The sequence below is a fragment of the Salminus brasiliensis genome, chromosome 1, assembly GCF_030463535.1.
Source record: "Salminus brasiliensis chromosome 1, fSalBra1.hap2, whole genome shotgun sequence".
NCBI classification, from domain to species: domain Eukaryota; kingdom Metazoa; phylum Chordata; class Actinopteri; order Characiformes; family Bryconidae; genus Salminus; species Salminus brasiliensis.
In genome coordinates, this window is record NC_132878.1 from 75338576 (window position 1) to 75360453 (window position 21878).

The 21878-nt window shown below is 38.8% G+C and overlaps 1 protein-coding gene across 2 annotated transcripts in view; it reads right to left on the reverse strand.

The window, feature by feature from the left end:
- The window catches only part of vipr1b (vasoactive intestinal peptide receptor 1b), an 87221-nt gene extending 80076 nt beyond the window's left edge, over window positions 1-7145 (reverse strand). Inside the window, exon 1 of one of the 2 annotated variants that reach the window (XM_072688881.1) lies at window positions 6917-7145. In XM_072688881.1, the coding sequence (XP_072544982.1) occupies window positions 6917-6979 (63 nt within the window). In that variant the 5' untranslated portion in view covers window positions 6980-7145. The remainder of the gene's footprint in view (window positions 1-6916) is intronic. The other variant, XM_072688882.1, reaches the window with a different exon arrangement.
- Between the last annotated feature and the right edge of the window lie 14733 nt (window positions 7146-21878).

Consider the following 21878-nt stretch of genomic DNA (forward strand, 5'->3'; position numbering starts at 1 on the left):
GGGTTGTGACTGCACCACTTTTGTTGTTTGGAGGCAAGATATAATGTCCCATATAAGTCGTTTGAAAACTCATTATTTATTTAATACAACTGATGCACAGACTGTTTGTTTATGCAACCAGTTTATGATTAGAATATTTGAATACATAATCCTTCTTGATGATTTCCCCACAAACATTGGGTGTATTTTAATTAGCTGCTTGTCCCCCTCTCTCATAGCAGAATGATGCACTGACACATGCTTTAAGAAAATGCAAACTGCAAGTAAGTAACATAAAAAGAGTATATTTAAAACATACACTATGTCCAAATGTTTGTGGACACTCCGTCTAATCAATGCATTCAGCTAGCACAGCACAGATGCGCAAATGCACACACACACACACACACACATACATACAGCTTGTCTAGTCAATAGAATAGCAGAAACACACAAACCTGCTGGCATCATGCCTAATGCTACGCATAGGCTAGAGGGGTATAAATCTATCAAATGTTCACATTAATGCTCTAAAATCTAATCGAAAACCTACCCTGGACAGTAGAGACAGTTACTCCAACAAAAGGAAAAACTCTTTTTTAATATCTTTCAGTTTAGAAGAAACAATGAATGGACAGGTGTCCCATTACTTTTGTCCTTTTAATGTAAATAATGAAAGTAAATAAAATCTTTTGTCAGGGTTAGTCGCTGTTTATACTGACCTGAAATTTTTTTATGTCAAGAATCAATTAGAGAAGCAAAGTAGATCATTACAAAACTGTGTTGGTTAAAATGGTTTTAAACAACAGCACATATGGCAAAAAAAAATTTATTCAGGTTTGTTCTGATTTTGTCAGGGACTTCGTTCATCATAGAGTGGGATGAAGAATTCTGTCCCTGTCGACATTTAAATACAATCTGAAACTAAATCTTCAGGAATGACAGGAAGTCGCAGCAGCGTATCAGTGCAGAAAATGACTTTCATGCAAGGCCTTTTAATTTACTCAGTCTGTTTGCTTAATATGGGGGTGTAATATGCGAAGGCCAGGCACCTATGGGCTGAACATATTGAGGCCATTTGTAAGCTGTCTTTGGAAAGACTGTGTGAAATGTGTGTGTGGCGTGCGCAAACAGAGGAACTGTGAGAAGTCTACCAGAAAATAAAAAATGAATAAAGCTGAATCAGACACTGTGACTTTCACATAGACTCTTAAAATGGGTTCTTCAAAGATTCTTTAGTTAAGGCAATGGTTATGTATAGATGAACTGTAAGATATGAAACTATTGTTAACATTAATTGTTTTGGCAATTGATTCAGTTATCAGAGGTTTCTAAAAAGTTCAAACAACAGAAATAGACAAAATAAACTAAAAAATATCAACTCATGTATAGTCTCTCAACGATTCTACATACTAATAATACAAGAAGTGACTTTCTGCTCATCTGCAGTAAAACAGAAACTTTTTGACACCGAGCAACTCAACAGGACTCTTGCTGCATACTACTCTACATGCAAATCTGCTTATGCTAGAGTAGTTGTTTACAAGACATTAAGGCGCCATTGACCTACCATTGAGGACCATTATGCTTCTGATCCATCTGTCACTCCATGTGGCATCAGGGTGCACATGCCTCATTGAGCATGGTGAGGAATGTGCTTCCCCACTTAGGAATCTAATCAAGAGTTCAGAAAGCAGACATCAGCTAAACACCAATCAGGGTGTCTTCAGGGACACCCAGTCTGCCTGCGTTTCAGTCAGAATTAGAATCGTATCATGAGCTTAGTTCACAGCAAGACAAACACAGGAACATAAGCTTACAATGAACGTGAAATGGAAATCATACTTTTGTATTTTTCGTCAACACTGCAACACCGATGAGTGGAACACAATATCAGGGAGATAGGTGAGAATTTTCAGTCAGTGATGGGTGGGGTGAAACAAACATTAGGATAATTATTGGTCAATGAGGATATAATAATATCACAATCATATTGATTAAGAAAAATATCAGTTATTTGTTTATGTGGTGTTAATTGTGCTGCACTAAAATATCTGCATATTTATTTTACTGAATTTGTAACCCCACAGAAATAAATGTTACATTCTATTATTCTGATCCACATGGATTCAACTTGCTTGTCTGATGTTCCTCATAATACAGATGAGTTTTCCCCATTGTATCTGCTGCTGTTATTTCTGTCCATCTATACATACAGATTCAACAATATACACAGAATACTGTACCTGCAGTGATGAAGGTCTAGTGAAAATCTGAGTGACAGGTCCTGCTATTACTACTCCCCATACCTTTCAGTCAGGTAAATCAAGGGTCACACAATTACCCGCCTCCGAGAAAGGAGGCACAGCCTCTGAGATAGAACAGGATGAATTTACATAATTACTTTTCCCTCCTTCATATAACATTCCCAATAAAGGTAATATCTGCATGTGGCATTTTTGCTGGTTTATGTAATACTGGGAGTCTTGAGTGCAGAGCAGTAGGAAGAAAAGAACAGAAACGATGGAGATGAAAGAATGGAAGGAGAAAGGATATGTGAGTAGGTGCGAATGAAGCAATGAGTCATGAGTCAAACGAGTCAGTTAGTGAGAGATTCAAATATGTCAGTAAATATGCATTTTCAAATAGTGCAGTATTAAGTAGGCGCAATTGCTGTGGGCATTAAACTCTGTACACATATGCCCCCCCAAAAAAAAAAAAAGCAAAAGGGATGCAAAGAGTTTTGTGATGAGCAACACCCCTCAACTCCCCACACACACATCCCACACTGTGGTGCTTCTCCCGCAATTCTTTGAAGCCGCCTATGAGCCATGATCTGTTTTTGAAGTTCATTTTCCCGACCAGTGCAGGGTTTCCAGAAAACCATTATAGACAAGACACTGTGACTGAAATCTGAAGTGGTTCACCTCACGGCAAAAGTGTAAGAGTTTTTTTTTTTGCCAATTCCAAAGTCTGCGGCCTTCAAAAGTCTGTCATCACATCTTGCGGACCTGCTGCCCCTTTACACATTTGGAGAACAATACTAAATTCTTCCCTCTGGTACATAAGCAGAGATGCACTCTTGATTGGTTGATTCCAAGAGATTCCAGAGATTACTGTTTCAAAATCAGCTTCTATCAGTGTCTAAATACACTACATGTTCAAACGTTTGTAGACAACAGCTCATCCAAAGTTTCTTCCGAAATTAAGTTAGGGGGAGTTTGCCCTCCTTCACTGTAGTGCTATGAGGATTTGTTTGCATTCAGCTACAGGACCACTGGTGAATTCAGGCACTGATGTTGGACGATCAGTTCTGGCTCACCAACTCACCCCAAAGGCAATGGATGGAACTCCAGCAGGAGATAGGACTGTAGTCAATAGCATGAATGTGACGTGAGTGGGCTGTTGATTAGTGAGTCTTTGTTCGGAAACTTTGGTGTTTAAACAATACAAGTGCATTAACTATAATTAAAGCAGCATTATGCAAGAATTGGTCTTTCTTATTCCTGGGTTCCCCCTACACTCAAGAAGTGTAACATGAGCCACCCCTCATGAAGGACACACTTACATGCATTTTTGGACGAGCTGTGAGATACAGAACCGCCACTGAAAGTGAAAGAAGTCTGTGGACTGAGGTGGTAGAGTAATATTACAGGATTTTACACACTTATGACTAGTTATGCAGCCTTACACAGTTCCCACAAGCTTTGTCCTGCATTTGTCCTTATCTTATTACATGTCAGTGAAAAAAAAAAAACATGAAGCATGCTACATAATTCTACATACTGCTGCTTTAATGGAATAGATGTTCTTTACACCCTTGTAATCTTAAAAAAGGGTTATTTTGGGGTTGTTTATTAAAGAACATAATTCTATATAGAACCATAACAACTCAAATACCCTTTTAATGATTTAAAATGTTTGTTTCCTGAAAAAATTAAAAACCTCCTGTAGATCACTTAAAAACTGTTTTAAACATGGGTCTATAGCGCACCATAAAGGGTTTCTTTGTTGTTACAAGTGAAATAACTATTTTTGCTAAAGTTAACATGGTTGGGTATTACCAGATTTTTAGTGGCTCTTCTTTTTAATGACAAACACAGAGCTGGTTGAATGCTAACAGTCTGTTTCATTGTAGAACATCAAAACTTCAAACTAATGGTACTGACCTATTAGGTCACTGACATTTCTTTCCAAGTGCTTATTATCAAATCTAATGCTTCTCTGATTTCAGCATGCCACTTTACAACACAGCAATGGCAAGCAGTGAGGGTGACTGTCCGTAAATTGGTCTGAGTCTTTTCATCATTTGTGGGGTTCTAGAAATACCAGAGAATACTGTCATATTGCCCACCACTAGCAAGCAATTAGTGACAATAATCATCCATTAACCATAACATTAAAACCACTCTCTAATATTATGTAGGTCCCCCTCATGCACCAAAAACAGTTCTGACCTGTCAAGGCATGGACTCCACAAGACATTTTTCAGCTGTTTGTGCTACAGTAGTATTGTGTGGAATCGGACCAGAGGGGTTGACTTTCACACATCTATAAAACCTATGGCACCCATGACCCTGTTACTGGTTGTCGACCCTTGTACCATTTTTAGTAGGTTTTAACCACTGCATACCGTTAACAGACCACAAGACATGCTGTTTTGAAAATGCTCTCAAGTCAATCAGAGTTTTCTGCCTCTCAATTTCTCCTGCTTGCAACACATCAACTTCAAAAACTGAATGTTCACTTTATGCATATATCCCACCATAATATATGCCATTTTTGTACTGTTCAAGACAAAGGGTTCACTGGAAAAGAATGACAAAAATGGCACAGAACAAACAAATCAATGGATCGACTGAGGGTGGAAGACTGTGATTATGCATCTCGGTAGGGAGGAGAAGAAACCTTACAGGGGAAAGTCTCTGAAGAACAAATAACACGTGTTCCGAAGTAATTGTTTCTATGAGGTCCTGTGGGCACAGACTGAGGTTTATCCAAGAACATGTGTGCCACAAAGAGTCTGGACTAAATGAGATGTAACATGTTTGAGGGCCAACTGTCTGATCAGCTGTGAAACGTGTTATTTATCTGGTCATTAATGGTGAGCTTGGTCACCAGAACAGCTCAGTTTAAGCATTATGAAGTATCAGTTAAATGCCATCAGAAACAATCTGCCTGAAAATTAGTTCCATGCTCTAGACAAATGCAATCATGAAGGAATCTCTTGCTCTGTTTCACTGGCATCTTTTTAAAGCGAGCACACAAAGTCATCAGAATTCAGAGCTTATGCTACTGACATATACATTTCTCTGGCAGAAAACCGACATTCCAGGTGTCAAGATTGTATCAGTTTGTAAACAAGACCTGTCAGAAATGCTTTGACCTTAGAAAGGACACATCTGTCCAGGATAGCACTCATCATCCAAAAATATTCCACCCCTGCTGCATTTAAAATGCCAAATATGCCGGCTATCATTTGGAATATGAGCAGCACGAAAAGGATAGTTTGGTGAAGTGACCAATTTTTCACCCTAACACCAGCTTAACTGAAGCTGTCAGAATAACACAGAAACATCTTTCAGTTAAAATCCGCATCCAGCACAATACAAGTGAGCGAATATGAAATGGATCTCAGTGACAACAAATACATGCTCATCTGTATTGCACTGGTGGCTCCTGTACCCTCGAAATGTGATTACTTTACATACACAGGGGGCTTTTTATTGCCCTTATGGCTCTGGCTCAACTACCAGTCTTCTACACTGCCACCAAGATGACTCATTCCTATTAATCACTTCCAGGACAGGTAGCCAGACCGCTTCTCTGAGATTTGGATGAAAAAAAGTTATCAAAAAAAAAAAAGGATTACTATGTTACCTTTATTTCAGCGTGTGAAAGCTACACATATCTAAAAGACGCCACAGTGTTCTGGCAGGGTTTGATGGAAGCAAGTATGCAGGCTTTGTTATACCCACCAAACGTTCAATTTCACCACCTTCTTAGATTTTACACAGAGTATTTAGTGCTCTTTAAATGTAGTTTATAAGTATATATATTCTATATATATACACACTTCTAAAGGTCCATCAGCAGGAGACTAAAGTCAAACAACAGTACATGTGAACTCAGATCTCAGCCAGTTTATACCAGGTCAACTCCCCTCACTTTACTATAGCCAGCATAGAGGTTAGCTAGTCAATTACACATGATATTAACCCAATGCAATCACAACATTTGGTAAAGCACAAGCTTCAAAACTGTAAATAATCAACTTTAGCACTTCACTATTGCCTAAAATGACATTACATTACCACAAGACAACCACAAAATCCTTCAAAGTTAAAGGACACGGAAATACTCAACTTGCTAAATATACGACACGTGCTTCAAGATTGCAGTCCACCAAGAAAACCACCGAAAACAGACTTTATTCATCTTATATAACACGTTAGCTAACTCAGATTTCAGCTTGCTGGCATCCGTGATAACACACGATGACACACGAATTCTGTAAAAGCACAAGTGCTACATCTGAACACACTCAGCTGGCTCGAGTCTCGAGTACTGCTTAAACCGTATGGCACGTGTTTCCACCAACACCTCAAACATCAGTCAGTAACAGGTAGGCTAAACCAACACAACACTACTACAAAATCCCTATGCTACAGTTATCCATGTTCAACATGCATCCTCAGTGACTTCTTGGCTTCGCATGGGCCATTTGGCATCGCCTAATATAATGGCATTACTCCAAATGCTAGCTCCAGCTCACCAAGAGAGCCTCCCACACCACACTGTTAATAAACGCGTTAGCTGCCTCAGCTGTCGGTCAGTTAGCTATCTACAGGTTACACTGCAGAAGCACGAGCTAGCTGTACAGATAAAAGTTCCTCTATTAATCACTGTGAGGAGAGGTAGCTAGCTATCTACTTACTGAAAGGAGAAAGCAGCTTAGAGTTGAAACAAACATCACAACTCTGGAGGCATCCATGAGCATGGCTGCGTGGCTGAGGAAGAAAGCTTAGAACCGCTCGAGACAAAATTAGAAATAAAAAATAAAAAGCAAAGACATAAAACTACCCGGAAAGTTACTCGTCGAGTTGTCTGGAAAACGTTTCCCAAGAAACGTTTAATAAAAACACAGCCGTGTCCTCGGACGAGGTGCTGAATGAAGACAGAACTTGGGCTGAAGGAGCATCTTCGAGCACAGCCTCCGCTTCACTTGCCAACGTCTTCACAGTGTGGCGTTTCACACGCGCGTTCGGCGTCTCGTTTCCACACCCGTATTCAGGAAAGCCACGCCTCCTGCGGCAGGATTGGAGACCTCATGAGCATAAACGGTGGGCGAGCTGCCTTGAGAGCACCAGCCAATCAGAGCGCCTTAAAGCCAATCCCAGCCAAGAAGAGGGTTCATGAATAGTCAATCATTGCGAAGAAGGCAGCCAATCCTGTTGCAGAGGGCCGGACACTAATATCCAATCCCATTCCAGGAGGAGGGACACTGCCAGCTAAGAATAGAGGGATTTTGTCCGAATACGGGTGGGGAGACACATTCATTCAAATAGTTCTCAGTGATTCATTAAACGATGTGTGCTATTTTGTCACTGGCTGATATGAAGAGAGAAAAGCACTGAGAGCTCAATGATGCAAGGTCACACTGCGCGTGTGTGAATATTGTGTGATTACTAATAACAGATCACTGCATTTCGATGTGATTAGTTGTAGACTTCTTTGTTTTGCTACGTTATGAATGCCAAGTGGAGAGGTGCTAACGTTACCCACAAACACTGGACCGATCTCATCATGGTAAATTCATGGAGAAAAAAGGAAATGTGGGCCAGTGAGTATGTTGGACCACCACCTGTATCTTGCCTGTATCTTTTGTCCTGTAACCCTTAATTAATTTTGCATGCCAATTTAGTTTTTTTGCATGTACATTTGTTTAGCCCGTCAGGTATAATCAGCCTCACATCAGAAATCAATGATATGTCAAATGATAAATTTGATAAAGTTCTATCAAATATGTTGATGAAACAGCACTGTGTGTGGACATATGAGTGAATTAGCAAACAAGTAGCTATGGGTTGCCAGACTAAGCACTTTTCCCTGGATGTGGGGAAAAGGTAAGTTCACCCAATGAACTGACATGAAGTTAAATCAGGTATTTGGTGTTAAAGTGACTGTGGCATCCTGATCATATAACTTACATTATATGTTGTATATACACCCCCCAAGGACCTATTCATTCATGCAGTTATCTAATCAGCTAATAGTGTGGTAGCAGTGCAGTGTAAGAAATCATGCAGATATGAGCCAGCAGCCTGAGGAATGAGGAAACATTGTGAGTGTGGCATGATTCTTGGTGCCAGTATTTCTATACTGCTGTTAGCAGTTATGGTTCGAGCTGAGAGAAAGGCTACAGTAACTCAGAGAATCACTGTGCACAATTGTGGTGAGCAGAAAAGCAACTTACACAACACAGCTAACCTTAACGTGTCTGAAAAACCATGAAGAAATAAGACTGTTCTGAGTGCAAAAATACCCAGTATTAGTCCAGTTTTGCTAATAAAGAGCTTGGTGATTTTATACTACATATAGTTTGCTATCATGTCAAACATACAGTTGAAAGTCTACACTGAGGGTGAAAAACAGATCATCATGGATGTTCTTCAAAATAATCTTTTTTTTTTTTCAATTTAAGGCATGAATTTTTTTGTTCTTAATCCTAAAGAACTGGCAAACCAACTTTTCAACTTGTTTCAGAGCTATAGACTAATTTGTTGCAATATACACTAAATAGCAGAACAGGGATACGATTTAGTCTTAATTATATTAAGAATTAAATATAATCTTAATTATATTAAGAATTTTAAATATATATATATATATATATATATATATATATATATATATATAGCACTGTATCAGCACTGGTTAATATATGAGTGCCAACATCTCTCATCTGGTCACACTTCAGTTAAAAGTGTAAATGGAATCCAGCCAAAATATATCGACATATGATCCCGACATAAAACACATGTTAATGCAAGACGCTCAGTGTTTTTATTTAAGCAAAGCTCTGCCAACCTGATTCTGTTTCACTGAGTTCTATTATCATTAAAAAATAGAAAATATTTCCTTTCTGAATGTCTGAATTTATCAAGCACTCGTTAAAAAGATTTTAGTAAAGGCAATAGCTCTATATAGCACCATGGCAACCAAAAGAACCCTTTGGATGATTAAATGGTTCTTTGACTGATTTATGATTAAGAGGTTCTGCACATTAATGGAAAACCTTTGGTTCCTGGTTCTGTACATGGAGTTCTGAAATTATTAAAGTTTAGGAGAAGGACCACACCCAAACTACTCCTCTCCATTATTACACACCTTATGAAACGCTCCTCTTCCCTCAACAAACAAACATTTCCACACCACCACCACCACCCCTTCAGCTCCTCCATCTCTTCCAACTCATGCTTGGTCTCTGCTCAGCAAGAGGGGGTCTGGCATCAAGTTTCATCAGCTGAAGCCGCCACAACTCCAGCCCAAGTTTCTTAAGTTGCCCACCCTTGCCTCAGCTTACAGTAAACATTGTCCACAATTCTCAAAAGAATCTTTTAAATTGAGTGTCTATATAGCACCAAGAAAGGTTCCACTATCATTACGTCAACTCAAAGAACAATTTTACATTACTTGTTTGGTGTGTTATTTGTATATTACTATGAGGAACTATACCATGCTATTTGAAATATCAACAAATATCAAATTGATGCCAATATATGTCCTACTGTCCATCATGGAACAGCAATGACAGAGTTCATAAAAAAGCTCAAGTCTTTCTATTGGTTTGTTCACTAAACAAGACTTTTTAACATAGCTCCTAGAATCTGGAATACAGTACAAATGCAATGATGCTGTGATCTCTAGCATGTACGTTTACATTATGACAAACAGAACCCAGTATTTCATTATAGGCTGGGGGCTGTTTTACCACTTAGCACAAGTGTGGGAGATAATGCCTCCACTCATGTGGAGAAACGCAAGGAACTGGGCTGGGTTTCACAAAAACATCTTGCCACAAAGATGATTTGAAAATGATCAAGCAAGCATCACACTAAACACTACCACTAAAGATGATCTTAACACTAAGAGGCTTTTGAAAAACTAGACCCTGAAGTACAGTCAGAACGATTTCGTTTTCAAGCTACCTCTAGGCAAAGAAATAGAATGATATACCCTAGAAAATATTCGATAAATGTAATATAATCACAGTCAAATTTATATATATATTATGAATATTCATATTTTCTTTAAATATAAGTGGAAGTCTGTTTTGTAAGTAACTCTTTGATATTCAACTGTTTTGCAATATAGTCACAGTCAAATCTTGATATATTATTCATGTTAATCTGCTATTTGTATCTGCTAATATAAGTGGAAACGTATGTTTTCTAAGTAACACTTTGTTTTGTTGCTGCTATTAATTATATGCATATATATATATATGATTTCATGTTTTCTGTGAATTTCAGTAAAATACTGTAAATCTCATACAATTCACACTGTAATTTACACTCAGTTGGTGGACTGTTGAACTGTTTTTATGTTAATGATCTGTGAACAAAATCAAATGTTATTGTAAATAAAATGGATGCAGTGTTATGCATTGTTGAAGTCTATAGAAGGTCATTTTTTGCACAGTGTCTAAATTTAGAAGCAACATTTTCACAAAGCAAAAACATTCCCCTTTAAAAAAAACCTCACACTGGGAAGATGTGGGGGTTTTGTTGTTGTGGAAAATCAATGGACTATTTCTTTAAATCAATGCTGTGGGTTTTAACCCAGCACCAGGGACTGTCCAGTCTAACATGTCGTTATCCTTCATTATGTGTTTTCATCTTAATAGTGCTTCAGTCTAAAATAAGGTGTTATGTAGCAGTGGTCCACTCAAGCAGAGTGCTTTAAAAGATGGCGTCTGCGATGTCCATTCAGAAGCATGACAGTTATTTCAATGTGCCTATTGCAAACCCCTGCCATGTCTGTCCATAATACACACACCAGGTAAGGTTACCATGCTTGTGTTCACTGACGTGGCATCAATCCTTGGCTTCTCATAGGTGCACTTTACAGTTATTTATTCTGCCAAACACATTTTTGTTAGTTTTAAATGGTGGTTATAAATGCCTCCTCAGAGCTGTCCATATAGATTTATGTAAGTGCAAGAGAGATGGAGCTTCCCAGAAGGCGCTGACCTTTCTAGCGAGGGTCTGTAATATGGGAGCAGAACACAGCACGCACATTCCTGCAGTTCACGTGTATTTAAGGTATTTTCAAAAATATTGACTGTCTGCAAACTTCTCTCAATTAAATTAAGCTCAGACAATAATGATTCAGAACAAAAGCAGACGTTTCTGCAGTTACATCCACGAGCAAGGCTGGTCACGGCAAGTGTGGTGGTAAATAGGCCTCATTACTGTTTCTCAACACTGAGCACATTCAAGCTGCTCTCCCTTCAAATAAAGTAAAACGCAATTCATCAAAATCATCTCCAACTTAATATCTGCACAGACGCTTTCATTGCCTAGCAGCCCCTCTGCAAATAGCTCTTTGAGTGATATGATTTTGTGTATGTAAATGAAATGAAAGACATGGGGGATTGTGTTACTGAGGTTCAAATGTGTTTTAGATGGGAATGTTGAAGTTTTTTTCTTTTTGTTTAGATCAGATAGAAATGAGAGAACTGATTTACTGATTAAATAAACATGTTTATTTGACAGTAATTTACAGCAGCGGTCATCAACCCTTCTCCTGGAGATCTGACTTCTAGCAGGTCTCACCCAAATCCATGAGTGAACAAATTAATAAAGGTGCCACAAAACAATGCAATTGAAGACTGTTACTTGATGTAAAAGTTCTTTACATTCACAGATCTCTCTTACAAAAACGGTTCTTTATGGAACTAAGAGTATTTTATTTATTTATCTATTTTTCTATCCCAGAAACCTGTAGCATCTCTATTTTTAAGAGTGAACTTGCATTCAAGCCAAGAACCCTTTAGGAACCTTTGTGTACTCATGATTCGTGGGTGTAAAATTGCATTAGCACGATATAAGGGGTCCAATATAGACATATATTCGGGGCATCCCATTAGATAGAGGCTCCCAATGTCCAGTGCTGCAAGGTCTCGGTCATAGTACAGTCCACTATTGTATTGTATTGTTCTAATGCAGTGTTGGTGTTTCTTTTACTTGTCAGTACTGTATCAGAGACATTATGTGAATCGAATGTGATACACCTGTAAACACATATCTGGCTGCTAAACATGACAATCTTAAGAATCCAATGTACTGAAGTTCATGTTTTCATCTTCAAGTGCCATTATGTTTTATAAAAATACAGAACTGATTAAGACAAGACATTCTGGAGCAAAACACCAGAACATATTTTCTCTTTTAAAGCCAAAACAAAAAAAACCCTGAAAGTATTTTCTGTAGATACAGATATTCTGGTTTTGACCGTCAGCATCTCTTTTGGGAGAGGGGGGGGATTGGGGCATGCCATAAGTAGAGACGGTGAAGCATTCACTCAGACAAGCATAAACTGATGAGCTATGTCTGACAGAAGCCTCAGGCAAAAGATAAATGTCTTAGTAGTCTATTTCTCCCAGTGTTATCCGTCTTCCAGTGCAGAGATTTTGAAACGGTCCAGTAACCTGGCGATTTGTCACTGGGTGCTCTCTACTTAGTAGACAAAAACAACAAAGGAAGCTTTACTACACCAATCCAAGTTTCAGACATACTGTGTTGCCAATGAATGCTAGTGGGATTTTCTGCCCTCAGTTTTGTCTGACGTAAATAAAAAAGTATGCTCCATTTCCATTTCTTTACATTGGGAAGCTCTTAGGTTGAGTTTGTGGTATGTTTTCAGTCATTACCCATCTGTACTCTGAAGCAGTAGTGAATCTGAGCAGAAAGTATAGTTTATAGACACTTTAGAACATATTGCTAGCCATGCATTCCCATTCCATAATGTGGTGCCTCCACCATGTTTGACAGCCAATGTGACATTGCTTCGGATAATGAACACATCCTTCTTTTCTTCATACTAAGTTAATTCTGCTTTCATCCAGAACCTTCCAGAATCTTTTTCCAGTACAAGACATGCTTTTACAAAAATAATTAATTAAAAATGATTAATAACAAAAATAATGTGATTAATCATGATCAACTACCCAATGTAATAAGATTCATTACAATCGAGGGGCAGCAGGTTGCATCCCAGGAAATAAGTGTGTTGCACAGCTCAAGGACTTTGGGGTCGTGGGTCAAATCCCTGCTCTAGTCGCTGTCTGTGTCCAGACGAGTTTCCTCTTGCCTCCCAAAAACACACATGGTAAGTAAGTGTGTGAAGTAAGTGTGAGTGTGATACCCTGTGATGGACTGGTGCCCTGTCCAGGGGTGTATTTCTGCCGTCGAAGATAAGAAGATGCATGGATGGAATTGCAACTATGTTAACCGGAAATCTTGGAAAAATTTGATTGTCATGCCTATGTCATGCACTGAAAAAATACCTAATTGGTTATACTTAAAAAAATTACTGTGAAAATGTGGTAAGGTTTTTTTTTTACATGCTGTAAAGATGAGTTTTGCTCTACCGTAGTCACAAAGTCACACCTGCCTAAATGAAACAGTCTAGACATGCCAATGTAATACGAAATTCAGAAAGATTGATAGATTGAGAGGTAGACAGTTACCTACTGTGTTTGAGTTTCAACAATTTGCCCTAAACATGCCATTTCAACAACCAACAACCAATCAGTCCCGCCACAGGCTCAGAGACTTGGCACGTTTTTTTTCTCTGCAGTTCTGTAATCACGGAAAATGAATGCTGTCCGCTTGAGAGAAGGAAGGAAAAAGTGTTCTCTCTAATAGCATGACTTACTCTGAGAAATACTGTGAGTGAGAATGTGTCCTCTAGAAAGGAGCGGGTTTGTTATGCTAGCTTTTGCATACATTACTGTCAAGTTTAAACGCATGAAGGAAGCTTAGGATTGAAAGTCTACAAGAAACTGTGCCAGCCAATCTTAGCAGTCGTTTGGGAACTGGCATTTTGGCAGAGATTCACTGCTACAATTTAGACTGCTCTGCGAGTGTTCACGGTGACTCCATGTTGTTACTAATGCTAACACACTAGTGTGGTCCACAGCAGCCATGATACTGATAGACACAGCCTTTGGTTGCTGTGTTGAGGGACAGATAATGAATTTCAGACTTTTTAGGACAAATATTTTGCGCTCTGGGATTCCTGGCTAGCTTCATAAGCAGGAGCCAGATTTCCCCTTTTCAGGGCAGTTGTGGGGAGATATGCACCCCCTCAGGTTACGCTTTAAACGATCCGACAGCTTTTTACAGTTCTGAGACTGTGGACATGCAAACAAAATGCGGAACGCGAACCAAGCTGTTTTCTGTTGAGTTCTGACATCTGCGCTAAAAGACAGAGCAGGCAGATTCCGCTGCTCATCTGCCCTCGACAGACTGTGCTCAAAGCGTCCGCCATATACAACTCAAGTGGTTAGAAACACCAAAGTAGAACAGAACACACACACATACACTATGTGAGCAAATTCACCCACTGTGGAGCAACTGCAGTAGGCTGCAGTAGCCCTCAAAGGACTTACACCATGCCTATTTCTGGCAATCGTTTCATTTGCAGTAGGAGCTCACAATTCGGAGCTTAGTGGCCAATCAAGTAACCATAATAAAGCAGCTTTATTTACACCAGTGTGGCAGAAGAATGAGGGGCCACACAGGAGACATTATAAACCATGTAGAACAGGGTGTTGCGCAAAAATGACAACCTCGCACCCTCCCTGCCGCACAGGCTGTGATAGCAAATGGCCTGGACCTCATAATGGACACTCAGAGGGAGACGAGCATTTCTGCTTCAAACTGATCCAAAGTTACAGTGCTATTAGGGCACTTTTGTCTTCAACAGCTTGCACTGTGTAGCCAGCGTGCTGGGATTCTTAATTCGTTTATGATTATGGTCTTAAAAGTAAAGGTGCCAGGAAGGATGCTATGGAGCAGTCTCATAGAAGTTTCACTTTTGATTCACCTTCCAGTGAAGGAACAGTTCTTTAAGGTTGGTTTCACATCTAGTTTGTTAGATAAAGTCTGCGTAATGTATCTTTTTAATTTGGTTTCACCTTGAAATGCCTAAAGTGCAACAAATTAAATACTTCAGTGTGCATTGAATATATCAGAATTTGGTGACAATCCAAGCACACTGTCACTCTGTCCTCCATTAGTACAAAAAAATTTTCTTATTTAGCCCTACATCAGATGAATCTGGGACAATTACGGCCAAGTTAAGGTACTTGCAGGTCTTGCAGTTATGGCAAGTGCATTGTGGTCCACACTGGCCAAGCGGTAAGTTTGTCATTGTATTTAAACTGTGGCCCATTTGAACTCTGGGTCACTGGGACACATTTGTACAGCTTCTACTTCTACTCTGGGCCAAAACTGGCCCAACTGAAGCCCGCTGTTACTGCACCTAAAAAGGTCACGTTCTAAAAAACAACCTAAACTCTTTAAAACCACTCAATGAAAAAGTTATTTATGGAACAAAAAGTGGTTTGACTCTGCCATTGCTCCTAACAACACTTTGTGGGACCTTTGATTGGATCCATTGGTGGAGAACTCCACACTTGATCAACCTATCATCTCTTTTATCATGTCTCTGTCATTGGGATCCATGTGCACAATCACCACTGGACATATCTTTTTGATTTTTGAAAACTGTAAAGTGGGACCAAGACTGTACTTTGTCAGTTGATATCTGAAGTATCTAAACTTCTCAGGGGCTGAAATGCAGTCTAGCTTTTTTGATACCAGCCATGGACAAATATCTGAGCTAAGTTTGATAAGAAAACTATGGTATGTAGTCAGATTGCTTCTGATCTGGCATTGCTGGGTCAGGTTGTGGCTAACGGCTGTGTGGGCCAATGTCCTATAAAAGTGGGTCAAGATCTAAAACAAGAAGAGCGAATTGTTCTACATATTCCAGCATAGCTGTCATCTCCCATTCAGGCAGGCACTAAAGAGAAAGCTGTAAATGCCTTAGTGGGGTCTCACCTTTCCTGAGAATTTTTCATGTGTTTATTTCCTTTGTACTGTGTAAGCATACAACATTTGTGTGGGTTTCTGTACCACAAAACACATTGTTTTTGTTGCTGTGGCTTTAAGATGGATATATGCAAATTAGGTCTGTTCTGATTGGTTGTCCTGTATTGTGTCTTGTTCAAAAAGAAGTCTGGGCCCTCCTTATAACTTTAGTGTAAATAGGTAAGGCTAAACAGCTGTAGGTTCATTATGCAAAAAAAAAAGATTAAGATTAACCAACAATCTGAATATGTATCTTCGTATAAAAAACATATAATACAAATCATAATTCACTTATTTGTAACCATTATCTGTCTTTTAATTGTTCTAAAAACTCTAATAAGCTGAAAATGTTTTTGCCCTGTTTTAGCCATGGTATTATTTGGCATTAGATAAGAAAGAAATGGATGGTGTTGGCAGCCTCTATCATCTTATGATTGTGATCAATCCTGTGATATTGCGCATTATGTTTTAAATTCACCATCAGTTTCTTCCGCTTTTACTAAAAGATATTTCAGCATTTGTCTTCTGATGTGTATGAAACCCCAGACTGAGGAGATCTAACCTGAATTTGCACTGGATCTACCCTCAGGGTTGCTGGAGGCTGCATATGGCCCGGCCTGTGTGGCAGAGGGAGCCTGTGGTTCACATGCAGGGGCTTAGGGAGATTTGTGAGCATACAGGGACAGCAGGAGTGTTGGTCACAGACTGCACGCTTAAAACAGCCCTATTTTTACAGCTCTAATTAAGCCCTGAAGCCCCAGAAGCAGGGCCACTTCACCACTTTGCAAACTTTGCACATTTCCCTTCTGCGCAGCATAAATTATGCCAGAAAGGTTAAAAGAAGTCACACTGAAGTCTCCTGCATTAATACTGAACCACCTGCTGCTACGGTCCCACAGCATCTGAAGATGACACATTTTCTCTCCACCGCTTCATTAGGGTCACTTTATGGGTTCACTTCCATTTTAATCACTGCTATTTTATTGAGACTCAGACTGTGGGGAAGGTGCAGACCCTTGGGTTGAAGGTCAAATGTTCTGGTCCACAATTAATTCACATTCTTAAAAATAAAGGTGCCAAGGAGGGCTATTCAGAGAGATGCCATAGAACAGAGGTATTAAGCTCTGGATGTAGAATCCAGTGCGTGGTCTTGGTGATAGTCTTTGTGATTATTGATAGTCAGCTGTTGATACTAGTTAACTGATTGGCCAATTAGTCTCAAATCTATAGCCTATATTCTGAAGTAGAAGACATAGAAGCCATAGAAGAACCAACTTTGGTTCCAAAATGAGCTGTTCAGTTCATGGTTCTTTAATTAAATGGTTTATTAAAAAGAGTGAATCTGCATATTTCTTACCCCAAATGTGGCTGATTGGCCAAGGCATGTTTGGTTTTCTTCTCTTTTTTAGTTTTGCACTGGGCAGTGGTAAAGCCAGAGGGGTGGCTAAAGTTGCCCAGGGTGCCACTCCACTTTTTTCACATTATTGGCTCAACAGAATGTTCATATCCACTCCTTTGAGAGGCCGTAGTTCAGTGCATGGCATTACACACAGTATGACTCACCAGAAGAGTGAAACACAAGTAAAAAATGTCCTACTTTGTTATTTGTCCCAGCAATGCTTTTCTGATCTCTCTCAATACCATCAACCCTCGTATTATTTAACATTTTAGTTAACTAACCTTAGCTAAAGTATGTGCACAGCGCTACTTTATCAATATAGTGGAGTCTGTAAATCAAGCAACATGAACACCCTTATCCAGAGCAAAATGTTACACACCAAATATGTTTTGTTCAACTGACTACATTTGAGCTAAGTGGGAAAACTGTGTGCGGGTGTGGAACTGTGCTATTTGTCAGTGAACTACACCTTAAAGGAGCCACTTTTATAAATGAGTCTTTTTATAAAAAGTCTTTGACATTTTAGAGACATGTAGCAGAAAAAAAGTGGAACAAATGGTAATACCTCTCCTTGAGTCTTTCAACAGTCAAGATTCAGGGACATCTAATGTTGCTGCTGCTCTGGGCTGACAAAGAAAGCCTTCCAGAATGGAGTTCCATAACAGCAATGTGCTGTCTTCAAGAGCAAAGCAATGGCAGCATAATGTCAGCTTTCAGTACTGACAAAACTGCTCTCCACATACTCTTTAACCCGTGCCTAACCCCTCAACTAATGTCTCATCAGCTGTACCATTGCAGGGCATGTTTCCCCCACAAAACCTGATTCGCATGGTACAGTGAACCGTACCCACCGATTGAAGAGGTGGGCTCGGGCATGGTTTAGTTAGACTCAGGCACGGTATGTTTCTAGTGGGTGCACTAACTGTATTGAGCATTGTTGAACATGATGTCAATGATGCGCAATGTAAGTGCAGGCCCCCAGGGTAGTGGGGTGGGGGGCATTAGTGCTCGGGCACAGTGCCAGGCAATCAGGCCTTGTGTGAGTACACCCTGAGATCCTTTGCGTGGGTGTAGTGGGTGTGCTTCATGTCCAGGTTTGTCAGCTTGTGGAATTTGAGCTTTCTGTGTGCTACTGTAGTACCGGTCTGGGTGACTATGCTGCGCTACACCAATAAGAGTCCTTGGGCAAGACTCCTAACAATGCATTGGCCCAACGCTGTAATAGGAGTAACCTTGTAAGTCGCTCTGGATAAGAGCGTCTGCTAAATACCATTAATGTAAATGTACTATGCTTTCTATTACTGTATAAATGATGCACAACGCTTCCTTTATTGTTAGATGCAATGTAGTAGTTTTGGGTTGAGCATAGCAACACAAATCACTTGGTTGATCTTTACATGTTAAAGTGAACATTATTAAGTAAGAACATCACTAGTATTACATTATTACAGAGGACCATACCAGAGGAAACGGCTATTTTTTGCCTTTACATTAAAAGATTAAAAAGACCATATCACAACAGCGTTTATGATTATTAGTATATTTAGATGCTAAAATATGCATAAATCCATTGTGTATTATGTCCCCACAAACACATTTGACAACTTGGTAAAATAATGGCTAGAAAACCTTTTTGAATACTTGACATTCATGCACAGTATATCAAAAAGTAGAAATATTGGGACAGTTCTTTTTAATGATTTTCATGTTCATTCCAGGCTCATAAATCAATAATGCCTTCACAAGTACAGGGCCAGTTCACCAAATGGAATGACAAACCAGCAACTTGCTATTTTTAGACCTTCAAGAATGGGGGTAAGCTGAAAAAGACTGTCTGTGCAAAAACATTCACAAAATACATAAGGGTTCACTCAAGACATGCCACCGACAAACCACATTTGGTTCTTTGAAGAACCTTGGTTCCTTATAAAATAATAACTGTAAGGAGAGAAAAGTAACTAAACCATCCAAGCCAAAAAAATATTCTATATGTCAAATTCTCATTCAAGAACGGGCTGAAGGGTTTATATCTCCCGGCTGATCTGGACTTCTTTGCTTGCCCTATTACCACTGTGACCCTGAATTAGACTAAGCAGAAAAGAGGATGAAGATAATACATTTGATGTTGAGCTTTCTCAACTTATTAAGCTTATTGTGAGTACTTCTCACACTCTGACTCCTGGCCATGGAGGACTGCGTTGTTCCCAGAAAACTTTAAAACTTATATTGATTAGGAGATCAGGACAGTCGTGCCACTTGAGCTGTGAGACTGAGTGCATTTCTGTGACCAAGGAAGTACAAAAAGGTACATTTACTCAGAACAGTGTGTTATTACATGGTGTCATTTTAAGATTTTAAAGTGGTACAATTGTATAACTGTCTGCCTGTCAAAAGACTGCCTTATTGCTTCATGGGGACACTGTGGGATAGGGAGAGTCCTAACCTGCAGGTGGGGAACGCTGAGTAATAAATCTTTAAAACTATTTTAATTATTGTTTTAACTGAGATTCAAAATGATTTAGGAGTTACTCACCCTGTCACTTCAACATAAAAGTAATTTGATGGAACTATACTGAAACATTTATTTATTTATACAATTTAATGCAATCTATGTGATTTATTTATGCAATTTATGCAATTAATTTAGAAATGTATATCAAAACGAATAGATTTTATTTACTAAAATGTATTTTAATCATCTTCTATTTTAAATAAGTCCTTTTTTAATGTCAATGCATTTTCTGTAAACAACTGAAGGTATATATTTACAGTATATTTGAGTCTATCAAAATGTATTGTACATGTAGATGCAGTTTTGGTGTGGGGTAGGGATCTTTTTATGCAAGATCATTTTAGGGGGTTGCAGGATGGTCTGTCATCACATTTTTTATTGACAAACAATTGAAAATAATTACACCTCTTCATACTAAATATGTATCAGAAATTACTTTGTTTCTTCTGATTATTTATTATTTGTGTGTATTACTATCAACTATTTGCTTTTATGAGAATATGGTCATTCATACCTAGGTTTATGCATAAATATACATATCTAAATTACATATTTTAATATTAATATACTATATAATATCATATAATAATAATAGTTTATTATATAATAATAATAGGAAAAGGATCAGTGTGGATGAGATGCATTATAAATGAGAGAGATACACAAAGACATGTACAATGGCTGTACAATTGTGTTGGTATGTATGTGAGGGGTCCAATACAATGGAGGCGCCAATAACTCCAGTGGCCTCCTCACCTTGCAGCTATGCTGTTGATTCTGACATTCAATAATGAAATGCACAGCAAATTAACACAAATGCTTCAACACTGAGAATATGCTTTCCACAGTCATTATCTGGAGAAGGAAGACAGACAGTAGATCAGTCGATTGCTTCTTCATGGCCAATAACTCTGATGTGAATTGCACAAAGAGGTCCTTCTTAAAAGGTACGTTTATTCCATTAACAATGCAGAGAAGCAACAGATAGTTAATATGCACGCCAATTTTCTTTCCTTTCTCTGAAATCCACCTGCTGTCACCTCAATAAGGAAACAAAAAGCAAGCAAGTGATGTCTCAGAGAAAGCATATTTAATGCAGCACTTAACATTTTGTTTTAATTATTGGTTCTTCAGACAAGGAGCTGTTTTTTATCTAACTATGTCTGGAGACCTGATTGAAGAAATTGGAGCTGTTTGCCAAATAATATGATGATGGAAAGCTTCAGTTCATATAATGATTCTTTCTTTAATGAAAAGCTTTCAATTAGATTCAGGGGCTCTTCTGGGCCAGGCAGCGTCACTGCAGTTCAGTCCAAGTGACTCATCTGCTGCAATAGAGCAAACCTGTTGTTTAAATGTATAAAGCTAAAATTCCATGGGCATGATCGTTCAATTTCTGAAATCTTTGCTTCACACAATTTTATACAGATCACCCTTTAATGATGATAAGGTGCCATGGAATGCATTTATTCAGTATTTTAACTTGCTCTTGAAAGTCTAAATAGTAAGTATGAGACTTTGGTCGGGGTGAAAAATGCCCAGATGTGGCATTATGTGGCTTTTTACAACCCTCTCTTTTGACACAAATAGATGAGCTTTGCTCTGATTGGCTGATTTATGGCACCACAACTGTGCACACAACAGTAACTTTTAATTAAATTCAAATTATTAAAATACATATTCACCGAGCAGTTTTTCAGGAAGACCATACTAATACCAGGTAAGGCCTCCTTTTGCTCTCAAAACAGCCTTAATTCTTTATGCCATGGATTCCACAAGATTTTAAAAACATTCCTTTGAGATTCTGGTCCATGCCAGCATG